This window comes from Ranitomeya variabilis, chromosome 2 (assembly GCF_051348905.1).
Source record: "Ranitomeya variabilis isolate aRanVar5 chromosome 2, aRanVar5.hap1, whole genome shotgun sequence".
Lineage (NCBI taxonomy): Eukaryota > Metazoa > Chordata > Amphibia > Anura > Dendrobatidae > Ranitomeya > Ranitomeya variabilis.
Window position 1 is genome coordinate 300,520,476 of NC_135233.1, and position 17,507 is coordinate 300,537,982.

A 17,507-nucleotide genomic window follows, 5' to 3' on the forward strand; every position below is an offset into this window, starting at 1 on the left:
TGTACTGGTGACCGGTCCCAGCAACACACACTCTGGAGCCGTACACACTACGGGTCTGTACTGGTGAGCGGTCCCAGCTGCACACTGCGGGTCTGTACTGGTGACCGGTCCCAGATACACACACACACTACGGGACTGTACTGGTGACCGGTCCCAGATACACACACACACTACGGGACTGTACTGGTGAGCGGTCCCAGCTGCACACTACGGGACTGTACTGGTGAGCGGTCCCAGCTGCACACTACGGGACTGTACTGGTGAGCGGTCCCAGCTGCACACTACGGGACTGTACTGGTGAGCGGTCCCAGCTGCACACTACGGGACTGTACTGGTGAGCGGTCCCAGCTGCACACTACGGGACTGTACTGGTGAGCGGTCCCAGCTGCACACTACGGGACTGTACTGGTGAGCGGTCCCAGCTGCACACTACGGGACTGTACTGGTGAGCGGTCCCAGCTGCACACTACGGGACTGTACTGGTGAGCGGTCCCAGCTGCACACTACGGGACTGTACTGGTGAGCGGTCCCAGCTGCACACTACGGGACTGTACTGGTGAGCGGTCCCAGCTGCACACTACGGGACTGTACTGGTGAGCGGTCCCAGCTGCACACTACGGGACTGTACTGGTGAGCGGTCCCAGCTGCACACTACGGGACTGTACTGGTGAGCGGTCCCAGCTGCACACTACGGGACTGTACTGGTGAGCGGTCCCAGCTGCACACTACGGGACTGTACTGGTGAGCGGTCCCAGCTGCACACTACGGGACTGTACTGGTGAGCGGTCCCAGCTGCACACTACGGGACTGTACTGGTGAGCGGTCCCAGCTGCACACTACGGGACTGTACTGGTGAGCGGTCCCAGCTGCACACTACGGGACTGTACTGGTGAGCGGTCCCAGCTGCACACTACGGGACTGTACTGGTGAGCGGTCCCAGCTGCACACTACGGGACTGTACTGGTGAGCGGTCCCAGCTGCACACTACGGGACTGTACTGGTGAGCGGTCCCAGCTGCACACTACGGGACTGTACTGGTGAGCGGTCCCAGCTGCACACTACGGGACTGTACTGGTGAGCGGTCCCAGCTGCACACTACGGGACTGTACTGGTGAGCGGTCCCAGCTGCACACTACGGGACTGTACTGGTGAGCGGTCCCAGCTGCACACTACGGGACTGTACTGGTGAGCGGTCCCAGCTGCACACTACGGGACTGTACTGGTGAGCGGTCCCAGCTGCACACTACGGGACTGTACTGGTGAGCGGTCCCAGCTGCACACTACGGGACTGTACTGGTGAGCGGTCCCAGCTGCACACTACGGGACTGTACTGGTGAGCGGTCCCAGCTGCACACTACGGGACTGTACTGGTGAGCGGTCCCAGCTGCACACTACGGGACTGTACTGGTGAGCGGTCCCAGCTGCACACTACGGGACTGTACTGGTGAGCGGTCCCAGCTGCACACTACGGGACTGTACTGGTGAGCGGTCCCAGCTGCACACTACGGGACTGTACTGGTGAGCGGTCCCAGCTGCACACTACGGGACTGTACTGGTGAGCGGTCCCAGCTGCACACTACGGGACTGTACTGGTGAGCGGTCCCAGCTGCACACTACGGGACTGTACTGGTGAGCGGACCCAGATACACACACACTGTGGGGCCTGTACCAGTGACCGGTCCCAGTTACACACACACACACACTACTGGTCTGTACTGGTGACCGGTCCCAGCTGCACACTACGGGTCTGTACTGGTGAGCGGACCCAGATACACACACTATGGGGCCTGTACCAGTGGTCGATCCCAGTTGTACACAATATGGGGCAGTACCGGTGACCGGTCCCAGATACACATACACACACACACTACTGGTCTGTACTGGTGAGCGGTCCCAGCTGCACACACACACACACACACACACACACACACACACACTGCGGGGCCGTACTGGTGAGCGGTCCCAGCTGCACACACTGCGGGGTGACACACCATGGATGACCTGTCACACACTTCACTCCGGAGCGGCCATTCATTCCCGCTCCCTCCCGGCCCGCACTTACTATGGGTCATTGGTGAAGCGAGGCGTGCGGGGCGGCTGGTACCCGTACAGATGGCAATACAGAACATCAAAGCAGAAGCAGCACATCTCAGCCGAAACCACCATCTTCCGGGATCCGGGGCTTAGACTGGAGCCACAGCCCGGAGAGAGGGTCCCGCAGCCCGGTGATAGGCTATTACCACAAGCCAGGCCGTTCACCCGGCTGCTTCCACCAGGCCCGCTCCCGGAGCCTCCCAGACCCAGCTCCGCCCCGCGGCACTGGCTCTCCCCGCTGCAGTGCGGGCCACCGGGACCCCCTGAGCCGGACGGCGGAGAGCTGGACAGTTTCTGCTTCTTCACCCCGCAGCAGCCCGCCGCCATCTTGGAACAGTCTCCCACGCACCGCTTCCGACCCATGCTCCGGGCGTCCTCCTCCTGTGCGTGGTGACGTCGAAACGCCCGGACTTCGTAGCTCCGCCCACCGCTGTCAGTCACACGGATTGTAGCTCCACCCACTGCTTTTTATAAGTGCTTGATTGGCAGGACAGAGGACGCGTCAGTGTGGCCCCGCCTCCTGCAGCTGGATGACTGACAGTCGTGTAGCCCCTGCAGAGAGAGACAGAGGGGAGGAGGGTGAGTGCAAACAGCTGACAGAGACAACACACGGGGCGGGGCGCGGAGCGGCGTGCTCGTGTCTGTCAGGGGATGCTCCATTGCATTCAGTCATCACACAAAGCATTAGCTGAGCCAGGGAACTACAAATGCCAGCGTGACCCCTGATTCTGAGCACATGGGGCCTCATTCATCATTTTCAGTCACTTATTTGTATTCGCTGATGTATTTTGCACCAAATTTTGAGCAAAATCATAGTCTTTCTGCCTTGATTAACATCCTTAGTGCAAAAAATCACACATTCCGCTAGACGATTGTGCCAAAATTCCAGGCGCACGTAAAACCACCACGGGGAGGAGTACACTTGCACCAAAATTGTTGCGCCTTTTTAAAAAATTGACAATTGATGAATCAGCCAAAAACCTGATCCACACTCCCAAACAGAAAACAGGTGAACACAAAGAAACTAGATCTTAAAAAGTGAAGACAGGCGGGAAATACCCAAAAATAGGCACAAATGCCTCACCCCCATAATGTTATAGAGTGATGGCGTAATGCTGAGATGGGTCATCATCAGGGGCCTAACAATCCCGGTCACAGAGGGGGCGGCCATGGCCCATGCTGGAGGGGCCCACCGGATGAAATGTATTGCAGTGCAGAGACCTCCTGGGTCCTTGCACTGCAAAACATGCTGCCAGCCAATCAGAGGCCAACATCTGCATTTTTATAGGATGGACCAAGGAGCTGGCACATTATACCAGTAAGGGGCCCAGGATGGGGGTATACATTACTAGAAAGGGCCAGGATGGGTATATTACACCAGTATGGGGAACATTATTAGTGGAAAAGGCCAGGATGAGGATATTACCCCAGTATAGGGATGTAAGGGGCCCAGGATGCAGGACATTATACTAGAAAGGGGCCCGGAATGCAGGACATTATACCAGAAAGGGGCCCGGAATGCAGGACATTATACCAGAAAGGGGCCCGGGTTGGAGGATATTATACCAGAAAGGGGCCCAGGATGGAGGACATTATACCAGAAAAGGGCCCAGGATGCAGGACATTATAACAGAAAGGGGCCCGGGATGCAGGACATTATAACAGAAAGGGGCCCGGGATGGAGGATATCATACCTGAAAGGGGCCCAGGATGGAGGACATTATACCAGAAAGGGGCCCGGCTTGGAGGACATTATACCAGAAAAGGGGCCCAGGATGCAGGACATTATACCAGAAAAGGGGCCCAGGATGCAGGACATCATACCAGAAAGGGGCAACAGGATGCAGGACATTATGCCACAAAGGGGCCCAGGATGGAGGATATTATACTAGAAAGGGGCCCAGGATGGAGGACATTATACCAGAAAGGGGCCCAGGATGGAGGACATTATACCAGAAAGGGGCCCAGGATGGAGGACATTATACCAGAAAGGAGCCCGGAATGCAGGACATTAGTATAGGATGGGGGACATTATTACATTCTGAGGAGAGGTGGAACACATATTTCTTTATAGGATTTAGAATGCTACAAGGGCTAATACATCTGAACAACATGCAGGTGGGGGCCTAGGTCCCCTTTAGTGTTAATGACCACTGTTCAGGCACAATCACTGCTGGGTCTCTGCACAGTCTGAGAAATGATGCTGATGGCAAGCATGGCTAACAATCATGTTACACGCCATTTTTCACAGTGGTCTTATGTGTGATGTGGAATAGAATGGACATTAAGTAGTACACCTGCAGTTTCCAGTGCTGACCCTTTCTATTTAAATTTGAGCATTGACTGAATTGTCACGAACTTCACATGTCATACAACACAATGCACCTTATCATTATCAGGAAATATAGTGATTAATCAAGCAAAAATGTTAAAACAGTGTTTTATTTTGATGATAATTATTACGACTGTATTCCATTATACTTCTATATTTTTTCAAAACACTCTTTTTCAGTGATTACTTTGTATCTCCGCTCATACTGCACCCACACACACAAATGATACACCATTTGAAAGGCAAACTTGCCCCCTTCAGCAAGAAAATAGCCAAATCCATGATGTGATCACAAAATACACTTTAAACATTAAAGGGAATGTCACCCCAAAATTCACCTATAAGCTAAGGCCACCGGCCTCAGGGGCTTATGTAGTGCTGTAGATAAGCCCCCGATGTAACCTGAAAGAGAAGAAAAACAAGTTAGATTATACTCACCCAGGGGTGGTCCCGCTGCAGTCTGGTCCGATGGGCATCACAGTCCGGTTCCGGCGCCTCCCATCTTCATACAATTACATCCTCTTCTTGTCTTCCTGCCTCGGCTCCGGCGCAGGCGTACTTTATCTGCAGTATTGAGGGCAGAGCAAAGTACTGCAGTGCGCAGGCGCTGGGCCTCTCTGACCTTTCCCGACGCCTGCGCACTGCAGTACTTTGCTCTACCCTCAACAGGGCTGACAGAGTACGCCTGTGCAGGAGCCACGGCAGGAAGAAAAGAAGAGGACGTCATCGTACGAAGATGGGAGGTGCTGGACCCGGACCGCAACGCCCATCAGACCGGACCGCACCAGGACCGCCCCTGGGTGAGTATAATCTAACTTGTTTTTCTTCTCTTTCAGGTTACATCGGGGGCTTATCTACAGTGCGGCGCCCCAGGGTCCTGGTCGTCGCAGTGGTATTGCTTTCCTCTCGGGGAGAGTGATGCTACGTTTGGAGGCAAAGAAGGATAACTGCATCCAGGTATCACAAGCATGCAACACATTTCACACTCCAGACCACCAGGGGGAGCTTCTGCTCCTATTTATTAGGTCACTCCCCATATATATATATAACTGGTAGTCTGTAGGGAAAGGTAAAATGTTCCAAACCAGAGTCTGAGGAGGATGGAAGGTTAAAGGAGCTGTGCATGCCCACAGAGCTGCAGCTCCCAGAAAGAGATATTGAAAGGCAGAACTGTATTGCAGCGAGGGTGCAAGGAAGTCGCAGCAAAGGAGAGGATACCAGAAGGGGACCAGCCCTACACAGGCTGCCTCCTTCTGAGGCGCAGAAGCCTGGTAGCTGGAACACCGAGGGAGTAAGGACCTTTATGCTTTGCTCCTGAGACCAGCAGGACAGCTAATTGCAAGTTACCTGTCCAACCCTACACCCAGGAGGCACGGTGGCACCCCTTAGAGGCTGGGGCATGCTAGAGTCCCTATAAACAGCCTCAAGCCACCAGTCATACGGGTTTGTCCTATGGGGGACAGAGAAAGACATTATATCTGTGAGGACCTTATGTGAAGCCTTAGGCAGTAAGGAACTACAACACTGCAGCGCAAGGGAAGGCTACTGATTTCCACCTGGACAAGGGGACTCTGGATTTGCCTCCAAACCGTCCGGACTCTGCCTGCCCTGTGATCTGGTGCTCTGGACTGTGGATGCTGAAGCCTTCAGTAAAGCTGAAGAGATTGCAACCTTGTGTCCTCGTTCTTCTCTGCGCCTCTGACCATCCACCATCTACACACTGGGAAGCCCTGGGGACATACTTCACCTGTGGGAAGGTATACCATCTAGCTGCCATAACATCACCCCAGCGGACCCCTTAAAGCAGCGTCGGTCACCCTGACCGAATACCACAGGTGGCGTCACGAACATTCCCCTTAAAGACCTTTCCCCCCTTTTACACGGATGTCCCAGGGCCATGGACCGGGTCAGCCACAGTGACATCACCCTGTGAACAGCAGGACCCGGTACCGAGTACCCCACGGCCCCATGGGGGCGATCCATACAGCATTACAGAATGCTGTAGATAAGCCCCCCATGCTGGTGGCCTTAGCTTATAGGCGAATTTCAGGAAAATTAAGCTGGTGAGATGTACGGTAAATGTATTTAATGAGATGATGAACACCGAGAGGTATGTGTGTCACTGACATATATATATATATATATATATATATATATATATATATATATATGTTTTCATGAATATTTGAGCCATACGGGTGTTATATGGATGCTTACATGTGAGAAAATCGCATCTTCGCACTGCACACGGATGACATACGGATCACTGTGCAGGGAACATTTCTGCGAATCTCGTCCGTGTAAAACAAAACTATTTTTTTATACGTTGTGTGTGACTCCAGCCTAAAGGAGATTCCCCCCCCAACATTAAACATAATGGTATTTTATTTACCGTACTCATCAGAAGGGGTCTGATTGTCAGGACCTTGCAAAAGAACATGGGCAGCAGCATTTTTTTCCCCTCCACAGCAGCACTGCCATTTATCTGCAGTGTAGGGAAGTGCAACACAGCCCTATGTATGTGAATGGAGCAGCTTCCTGAACAGCAGTGCCACTTTGACAGTAAGGGTCCCTTTCCACTTGCGAGGAAAACGGACGCGTGCAATCCGATAAAAAATCGGATTGCACTCGGACCAATGTTAGTTAATAGGTGTCTTTTGATTTGCGATTTTTTTCTCAGCCGAAATCGGACTGAGAAAAATCTGGATCGGCTGAGAAAAAAATCGCAGCATGCTGCGTATTGCTGCGATTCTCGGACGAGACTCGCCAATGCAAGTCAATGGGTGCGAGAAAAAAATCGCACAGCACTCGCACCATGCGAGTTCTGTCCGATTTTTACGCACCGGTGTCCTTTGAAAAGCCGGTAATTCAGCGCGGTGTACAGTAAAATCACACTGACAGGTTAGAATAGAGTAGATATATACACATAGAATGTGTATATATACATATATATATGTCAGTGAGACACCTATATATGTATATTTATATTTAATGCAGCACTAGATAGCATTAAAGCCGCTAATTCAATTGCCGGCTTCTCATTTCTCCTGCACAAACCCGACAGGATATGAGACATGGTTTACATACAGTAAACCATCTCATATCCCCTTTTTTTTTGCATATTCCACACTACTAATGTTAGTAGTGTGTATGTGCAAAATTTCAGCGCTGTAGCTGCTGAAATAAAGGGTTAAATGGCGGAAAAAATTGGCGTGGGCTCCCGCGCAATTTTCTCCGCCAGAGCGGTAAAGCCAGTGACTGAGGGCAGATATTAATAGCCAGGAGAGGGTCCATGGTTATTGGCCCCCCCGTGGCTACAAACATCTGCCCCCAGCCACCCCAGAAAAGGCACATCTGGAAGATGCGCCTATTCTGGCACTTGGCCACTCTCTTCCCACTCCCTGTAGCGGTGGGATATGGGGTAATGAAGGGTTAATGCCACCTTGCTATTGGAAGGTGACATTAAGCCAGATTAATAATGGAGAGGCGTTAATTATGACACCTATCCATTATTAATCCAATTGTAGGAAAGGGTTAAAAAACACACACACACATGATTTAAAAGTAGTTTAATGAAATAAACACAGCGGTTGTTGTAATAATTTATTGTTCTCCCATTCCATTTCCAGGACCTCGCTTGGCAACATAATAAACGCACAAGATACATACCTTCTGCTGTCAGATCTCGTCCCACGAAGTAATCCATCTGAAGGGGTTAACTAATATTACAGGCAGGAGCCCTGCAAATGCAGCTGTGCTCCCTGCCTGTAATCCCCAGCGAATGAATGAAATGTAGGTCATTGACCTACATTTCCTTCAGTCGCGGTGATGCGCCCCTGCTGGATGTTCTCATGAACTGCAGCCTGGGAACTTTTTCCCACGCTCCAGGTCATATGAGGACATCCACCAGGGGGCGCATCACCGCGACTGAAGGAAATGTAGGTCAATGACCTACATTTCATTCATTCCCCGGGGATTACAAGCACGGAGCACAGCTGCATTTGCAGGGCTCCTGCCTGTAATATTAGTTAACCCCTTCAGATGGATTACTTCGTGGGACGAGATCTGACAGCAGAAGGTATGTATCTTGTGCGTTTATTATGTTGCCAAGCGAGGTCCTGGAAATGGAATGGGAGAACAATAAATTATTACAACAACCGCTGTGTTTATTTCATTAAACTACTTTGTAATCATGTGTGTGTGTGTTTTTTAACCCTTTCCTACAATTGGATTAATAATGGATAGGTGTCATAATTAACGCCTCTCCATTATTAATCTGGCTTAATGTCACCTTCCAATAGCAAGGTGGCATTAACCCTTCATTACCCCATATCCCACCGCTACAGGGAGTGGGAAGAGAGTGGCCAAGTGCCAGAATAGGCGCATCTTCCAGATGTGCCTTTTCTGGGGTGGCTGGGGGCAGATGTTTTTAGCCACGGGGGGCCAATAACCATGGACCCTCTCCTGGCTATTAATATCTGCCCTCAGTCACTGGCTTTACCGCTCTGGCGGAGAAAATTGCGCGGGAGCCCACGCCAATTTTTTCCGCGAGTTAACCCTTAAATTTAATAGCTACAGCGCTGAAATTTTGCACATACACACTACTAACATTAGTAGTGTGGAATATGCAAAAAAAAGGGGGATATGAGATGGTTTACTGTATGTAAACCATGTCTCATATCCTGTCGGGTTTGGGAAGGAGAAATTAAAAGCCGGCAATTGAATTAGCGGCTTTTATGCTATCTTGCGCTGCATTAAATATAAATATACATATATAGGTGTCTCACTGACATATATATATGTATATATACCTATTCTATGTGTATATATCTAGTCTATTCTAACCTGTCAGTGTGATTTTACTGTACACTGCGCTGAATTGCCGGCTTTTCAAAGGACACCGGTGCGTACAAATCGGACAGTAATACGGATGTCATACGGATGATGCGAGTATAAAAAACGGATGATGCGATTAAAAATCGCATTGTACTCGCATGACACTCGCATGAAAATCGCATACGTTCCATCCGTTTTTTCGGTCCAGATTACGGACCGTTTTTTATCTCGCAAGTGGAAAGGGACCCTTAGGGTAAGATCATACAGGGCGTTTTTGCTGCGTATTTTTAATGCTACTTTTCAGCTGCTTTTTACAGTACCAGCAAAGCCTATGAGATTTCAGAAATCTCATGCACATACATTGTTTTTTTGTGTGATCAGTATTTTGTGCTTTGCTGCGTTTTTTGGACATAGAGCATGTCACTTCTTTCAGCGTTTTTGCTGCGTTTTTTCACCCATTGACTTGAATGGGTGTTGAAAAAATGCTGCAAAAACACAGGTATCATTATTTGCTGCGATTTTGCTGCTGAAAAATCAAGGATATTAGCATGGACAAAGAGAAAAAAAAAGCACCAAAAAAACGCACCAAATACGCAAAAAAAAGCACCAAAAACGCACTTAAACCTGCGTTTTTGACGCAGCTTCTTTCCTGCCAAGAAGATCAGGTTTTGCTGCAGAAAAAAAAGCAGCAAAAATGCCCTGTGTGAACTTACCCTAAAAATGATGAAGGAGAATTGACCCCATAACTCAGCGTATTTACACTGTTGTATAATAATTGGGAATATCCCTCTTAAAAAAAAAAATTAATATCTGCAGATTATTTTACATTTTTTTTCCCTACGGTTGGATTTTTGTTTTTCAATTTTTTGCAAGGTTGTTCCCACCAATGTCTCCCATCGGGAAACAATGTACAGTCTGAGTTATGTCAACGTGCAGTTTTTTACTTGGAACCAGAGGTGACTCCAGGTCACCAATAAGCTGCAACCTTAGAAGGAAGATAGACTTTTCAATGACTGTAACTAAGTAGCTTTCTTGGTGTTCTGATTGTGAGGTCAGACTTGTGCGGCAGGAAGCTACCAGGTACCACTCCAGGGTGGAGTCTGGCTGTGGCTGCTGATCCCTCCGGGGAACAGAACATATACAGGCAAGCGGGCACGGCTGGCACTCTGGCAGACAGGCGGGCACAGCTGGGATACAGGCATTCAGACGGGTACAACAGAGACAATGGCAGGCAGGCAGACACGGCTGGCTCTCTGGTAGGCAGGCAGGTACGGGTGGCTCTCTGGCAGGACAGGCAGACAAGGCTGGTACACTGGAAGAACCGGGAGGGACCTGTTTGCAGGCAGGTATGTAAAACAGGTAAGAACCTGTTCAGACAGGAGGACTTAAGAATAGGTAGAGAAAGATCACAAGAGCGGATGCAGAGCGAAAGCACAGGAGCTAGAGCCAAGAACAGAAATGAAGGAGGCGGAGCCAAGCACAAATGCAGGAGGCGGAGCCAAGAGCAGGAGGCGGAGCCAGGCACAGAAACGCAGGAGGCGAAGCCAAGTGCAGACATGCAGGAGGCGGAGCCAAGAGCTGGAGGCGGAGTCAAGTGCAGAAACGCAGTAGGCGGAGCCAAGAGCCGGAGCCAACTGCAGAAATGCAGGAGGCGGAGCCAAGTGCAGAAACGCAGGAGGCGGAGCCAAGAGCTGGAGAAGTAGAACCCCAAGGAGTGGGAGCCAGGTAGAACAGCAAGGAGCAAAGCAAGGTAGAACCACAAGAAGCGGAGTGCAGAGCTGAGAGCAAAGTCAGAGTACAGAGCAAAGTGCAAAGCACAGCTACAGAGAGCAGAGCTGAGAGCAAATCCACAGAGTGCAGAGCTGAGAGCAGAGCAAAGTCAGAGTGCAGAGCAAGACACAGAGTGCAGAGCCGAGAGCAAAACCACAGAGTGCAGAGCAAGGTCACAGAATGCAGAGCAAGGAGCAAACCAAGGTCGCAGAGAGCGGAGCCGAAAGCAGAACAATGCAAGACACAGAGTACGCACAGCAGGGAAAGGAAACCAAGGCAGGGATATAAACGGACACAGGAACAGGACTAGGCTAAGACAAAGTCAGGAACAGGACAAGGCACAGAGACATGGACACAAGCCAGGGTATGAAGCCCCGCTGGGTGGCTACACAAGGACATAGGCCAGGGTTCTAAGCCCCACTGGGTGGCTACACAGGACACAGACCAGAGTACAACGCCCCCTGGGTGGCGACACGAGAGTAAAAGAGACAGGACCTGACACCTCAGCAGCTAAGAACTGACTGAGGGAGTAAGTTGCACAGGCTCCCACCAATGGGTGGGGATGTCTTAAATACAGGACGCCTCATGGCGATTGGCTGGGGACACCTTAGCAAGGTCCACACAGTCTCAATAAGACACAGGAGTTGCCGCCCCCCTATGCACACAGACAGAGCATGAACAGAGCAAGCAGCAGACATGATGCACACAGCATGGAGCTGGCAGCAGAGAAAAGTCACAAGATGGCCCAGAGAAGTGAGTTTGAATGTAATGTAGGTGGAGGATGGGAGGCCGTGCAGTGATGCCAGCAGGGTTGTTACAGTAACTGCCTGAAATCGGCTGGGCAAGGAGTTCGGCAAGCTGGAAAGCCCCAAAGGCAAAAGTTAGGATTTGTTTCAGCTTTGTGGTAGTATGCTTTGGGGTAGTGTGCTGCCACCTACAGGTCATTTTTCCTTACAGCAGGTTTATGAAAATTAATGACTAAAGTGTATTTTGTGATCAAATCGTGGATGTGTGGTTTGTTTGGCTATTTTCTTGCTAAAGGGGGCAAGTTTTCCTTTCAAATAGTGTATAATTTGTGTGTGTGGATGCAGTATGAACGGAGATACAAAATAATCACCGAAAAAGAGTGTTTTGTAATAATATAGAAGGATTGTTAGCAAGGCCGTAAAAAGACATTTGTCCATCCAGTTCAGCCTATAATGGCACTATATAAACGAAACATAACAAATGGGATTACTGAAGGAAGCGAGAAGAATTTAGCATTTGGGCCTCATTCAGACTTCTGTTTTTCATGTAACAGTTCTATTTGTGTTTTTCAATTATAGAACATATTGGGCTATTCACATACCATTCCATTTTTTTTGCAGACCACATGTCCACAAAAAAATAATGTCCATTTTTTATTAACGTAATGTATACACCCATACAGGAAACCACCCATACAAATCAATGGGTCCATGAAAATCATAGGCAGCACTTGGATGAGACCCGTGTGCTGTTTCTGATTCCCATTGTAAAGTATAGGCTGGGGTCACACTTGCGAGTTCAATGCGAGAAACTTGCACGAGTCTCTCACATCAAGTCCCGGCACTGACTCCGGCCATGCTAGAAGTGTGGAGGGATGTTCTTACTGCCACCACTTTCAGTACAGTGACTGAAGACTTATTGCTGTGGGTACGCCTGCATTACTGAAATCCCGTGGCTCTTTGGAGAAATAAAGTTTTTTTCCCAAGTTCCACACTTTCAGTACAGAGGCCGGGCACCTTCATAGCATTATTAAAGGGGATGTCTAAGTAGTGAAGCTGACATATTCCCTTTAAGGGTACATTTCCACTGCCGAGAGACAAATCGGTCTGTAATCTGGACCGAAAAAACGGATGTAACGTATGCGATTGTCATGCGAGTGTCATGCGAGTGCAATGCGAGTGCAATGCGATTTTTAATCGCATCATCCGTATGACATCAGTATGACATCCGTATTGCTGTCCGATTTTTACGCACCAGTGTCCTTTGAAAAGCCGGCAAATCAGCGCCGTGTACAGTAAAATCACACTGACAGGTTAGAATAGAGTAGATATATACACATAGAATGTGTGTATATACATATATATATGTCAGTGAGACACCTATATATGTATATTTATATTTAATGCAGCGCTAGATAGCATAAAAGCCGCTAATTCAATTGCCGGCTTTTCATTTCTCCTTCACAAACCCGACAGGATATGAGACGTGGTTTACATATAGTAAACCATCTCATATCCCCTTTTTTTTTGCATATTCCACACTACTAATGTTAGTAGTGTGTATGTGCAAAATTTGGCCGCTGTAGCTGCTCAAATAAAGGGTTAAATGGCGGAAAAAATTGGCGTGGGCTCCCGCGCAATTTTCTCCGCCAGAGTGGTAAAGCCAGTGACTGAGGGCAGATATTAATAGCCAGGAGAGGGTCCATGGTTATTGGCCCCCCCGTGGCTAAAAACATCTGCCCCCAGCCACCCCAGAAAAGGCACATCTGGAAGATGCGCCTATTCTGGCACTTGGCCACTCTCTTCCCACTCCCTGTAGCGGTGGGATATGGGGTAATGAAGGGTTAATGCCACCTTGCTATTGTAAGGTGACATTAAGCCAGATTAATAATGGAGAGGCGTCAATTATGACACCTATCCATTATTAATCCAATTGTTTGAAAGGGTTAAAAAACACACACACACATGATTTAAAAGTATTTTAATGAAAGAAACAAACAGGTTGTTTTAGTATTTTATTGTTCTCTCAATCCATCAGCAACACCCTCGCTTGGCAAAACAATAAACACACAATATACATACCCTCTCTGATGAACTGTCAGGTCCCACGAGGTAATCCATCTGAAGGGGTTAACTAATATTACAGGCAGGAGCTGCGATAAACCACTCGCTCGTGTCTGTAATCCCCGGGTGCTGAAAGGAAAGCAGAGTGATCTATACTTACATTCAGTGGCGGTGATGCGCCCCTGCTGGATGTTCTCATGAACTGCAGCCTGGGAACTTTTTCCCACGCTCCAGGTCATATGAGGACATCCACCAGGGGGCGCATCACCGCGACTGAAGGAAATGTAGGTCAATGACCTACATTTCCTTCATTCGCCGGGGAATTACAAGCACGAGCACAGCTGCATTTGCAGGGCTCCTGCTTGTAAATTATTTTAACCCCTTCAGATGGATTACTTCGTGGGACGTGACGGGTCAGCAGAAGGTATGTATATTGTGTGTTTATTGTTTTCCCAAGCGAGGGTCTGCGAATGGATTGAGAGAGCAATAAAATATTAAAACAACCGCTGTGTTTCTTTCATTAAAATACTTTTAAATCATGTGTGTGTGTGTGTGTGTTTTTTAACCCTTTCAAACAATTGGATTAATAATGGATAGGTGACATAATTGACGCCTCTCCATTATTAATCTGGCTTAATGTCACCTTACAATAGCAAGGTGGCATTAACCCTTCATTACCCCATATCCCACCGCTACACGGGAGTGGGAAGAGAGTGGCCAAGTGCCAGAATAGGCGCATCTTCCAGATGTGCCTTTTCTGGGGTGGCTGGGGGCAGATGTTTGTAGCCACGGGGGGGCCAATAACCATGGACCCTCTCCTGGCTATTAATATCTGCCCTCAGTCACTGGCTTTACCACTCTGGCGGAGAAAATTGCGCGGGAGCCCATGCCAATTTTTTCCGCCATTTAACCCTTTATTTGAGCAGCTACAGCGGCCAAATTTTGCACATACACACTACTAACATTAGTAGTGTGGAATATGCAAAAAAAAAGGGGATATGAGATGGTTTACTGTATGTAAACCATGTCTCATATCCTGTCGGGTTTGTGAAGGAGAGAGCAAAAGCCGGCAATTGAATTAGCGGCTTTAATGCTATCTAGCGCTGCATTAAATATAAATATACATATATAGGTGTCTCACTGACATATATATATTTATATATATACCTATTCTATGTGTATATATCTACTCTATTCTAACCTGTCAGTGTGTTTTTACTGTACACCGCGCTGAATTTGCCGGCTTTTCAAAGGACACCGGTGCGTAAAAATCGGACAGAACTCGCATGGTGCGAGTGCTGTGCGATTTTTTTCTCGCACCCATTGACTTGCATTGGCGAGTCTCGTCTGAGAATCGCAGCAATACGCAGCAAGCTGCGATTTTTTTCTCAGTCCGATTTCGGCCGAGAAAAAAATCGCAAATGAAAAGACACCTATTGAATAACATTGGTCCGAGTGCAATCCGATTTTTTATCGGATTGCACTCGTCCGTTTTCCTCGCCAGTGGAAATGTACCCTAAGGCTGCGTTCACTGTTGCAGCTGCGACGTGATTTTTTTTTTTGCAATATCCTGCTTGACCTTTCCTAAAAATATGCCATCAATGTTAAAGTCCTAGATAACCCCTTTATTGCTGACAGCAGGGTACCGCTTTTACCAATAGTCAATCAACTCTCAATCAACTCCCTTCCTTTCACTTTTTGCTTCCCTTTTGGTCCCTTTTTGCATCAGAGCTCTTCTCCATCCACTGGTCACCGCAGTGGCCCTTTCCCTGAAGTGATTACATTAAGGCTACAGCTTCTTTCTCTAATAGTAATCTCAGGATTTATCTTTACTCTTCTCTTTCTTCACTAGTCATAGCATAGTCATGGCAAAAGGTTTTGAGACTGATACAAACTCCCCAGATCTTAACCTCAGATCCTGTGATCATTCCTCAAAAAGCAGGAGGACAAACAACAACTCAGAAATTGTGATAAACTCCAAGCACTGATTAGACAAGAATTACATCATGGGTATACCATGACAAAGAGGCGTCAGAAGACAACAATGTTTGCTTTCACGGACTCCTGCACTGGTTAGAAGTACTTCACGATGTTATTAAACAGTGCAGGTTTTTTCTTTGCTAGAAGTGCAAGGGTTAACCTGTTCAGTTGAAGCTCCTGGAGCTTTCCTACTTGGATTGTCTCAGCTGTTCAGTGTTGGCCACTCCTCTTTGCTATATATACTGGCCTCTGGCACTGAGGGATTACCAGTGTTAGTTCTTATTGCCTGGTTCTGGAGTTGGAGGTGTAGTTCGTGGTAGGAGTAGGTGTCTGGAGAGTATTCAGGAGATTGTTTCTTGAAGTTTTGTCTATGTGCATGTCCTCATCCTCTCCTATCTGGTTTTACCTTCCTTTAACTCCCTTTAATTTAGAGGGAAAGGGGTGCACTCTGTAAGAGTGGAGCTGGTGTAGGCTGAACCTGGAATAGATCCAGTAGACTCATAGATTCGGACAAACAGCCGCACTCAGAAAATGTATTCAGATTGCATCAAAAGTGTGAAGTATTTATTGAGTAACACCACAGTGGTCAATGGAATTCTGAGGTAACGTTTCGACCCTTAGGGTCTTTATCAAACCTCACTTAATAAGTAGAGAATGATAGGGGAGAGAGGAAGACGCTTGTCCAGCGAACGGAGACAGAGGCTCCACAAAGTTAGCTGGAAGGTGCGGGGGTCCGGTATGGCACGGACAGGGAGCAGGGTCCCTAGAGGCATTGTGGGTCCAGCAGCACCGCCTTTTTTTCCTCCTGCTGGACCCACAGCATATACCATATCGCCATTTCCCATATACCTATCGCCAATATTCAGAGTCATTTGGTTCCCTGTGTCTTAAACAGTAACATATTTACAGATCCAAAACTTTTCGGTGTAAGCAATATAAAATACAATGGTAAATTCAGAAGGGGAAAATACTTTATCACATCACGGACCCATACTTTGTAGCACAGTGATTTACCGCATCTGTTTGCCCACAGCCACAGATGTTATCGGATTACATGTATCATATATCTAATATATAGAACTAACAGCAACTCATTACTTCCTGAACATCTGCTGATCTGGAATCAATACAATTACTTCTATAAATATATCGTATGGACAGAAGATTTCTACAAAGAAAACCTCAACTGGGTGTTTATTTATGGTATGGAATTACTGTAGCATGCCTCCATTCCCCTTCCCCTCAACATAGATATTAATTAGAGGTGTAACCTGACAACTCACTGTGATGGTGGTCCATCTTATTTTGACCATAATGTATCAGAGGGGATCATAAGTTCAGGAGGTAGGTGGGAGGAGGAGGAGGAGGAGGAGAATTGCTTCATAAGTGGAGAAACACAATGTACCAAACATAAGTACCACTATGTACCACTTGCTTCATAAGTGGATAAACACAGAGTATCACTGATGAGCAAGAGTTGCTGCTCATCAGTGGTACTCCGTTGTGGCTCATAGCTAGGGGTCCCCAGCGAGAGACCTCTTTATGATCTCTGGAAATGATGGGATAATCTCTGTAAATTACAAATACAGTGATGTGGAGGTGAACAATTAACATACATCTCATTGCAGATGACGTACTTTGTAAACAAGCCATTATCATTGTTTTATTCAGTGAGAAGTACATTG

At 48.0% G+C, this 17,507-nt stretch overlaps 1 protein-coding gene across 1 annotated transcript in view; it reads right to left on the reverse strand.

The window, feature by feature from the left end:
* The window catches only part of AMMECR1 (AMMECR nuclear protein 1), a 312,508-nt gene that overhangs the window by 101,804 nt on the left and 193,197 nt on the right, over positions 1-17,507 (reverse strand). Inside the window, exon 2 of the mRNA XM_077285152.1 lies at positions 2,063-2,646. Within this exon, the coding sequence (XP_077141267.1) occupies positions 2,063-2,457 (395 nt within the window). The 5' untranslated portion in view covers positions 2,458-2,646. The remainder of the gene's footprint in view (positions 1-2,062; positions 2,647-17,507) is intronic.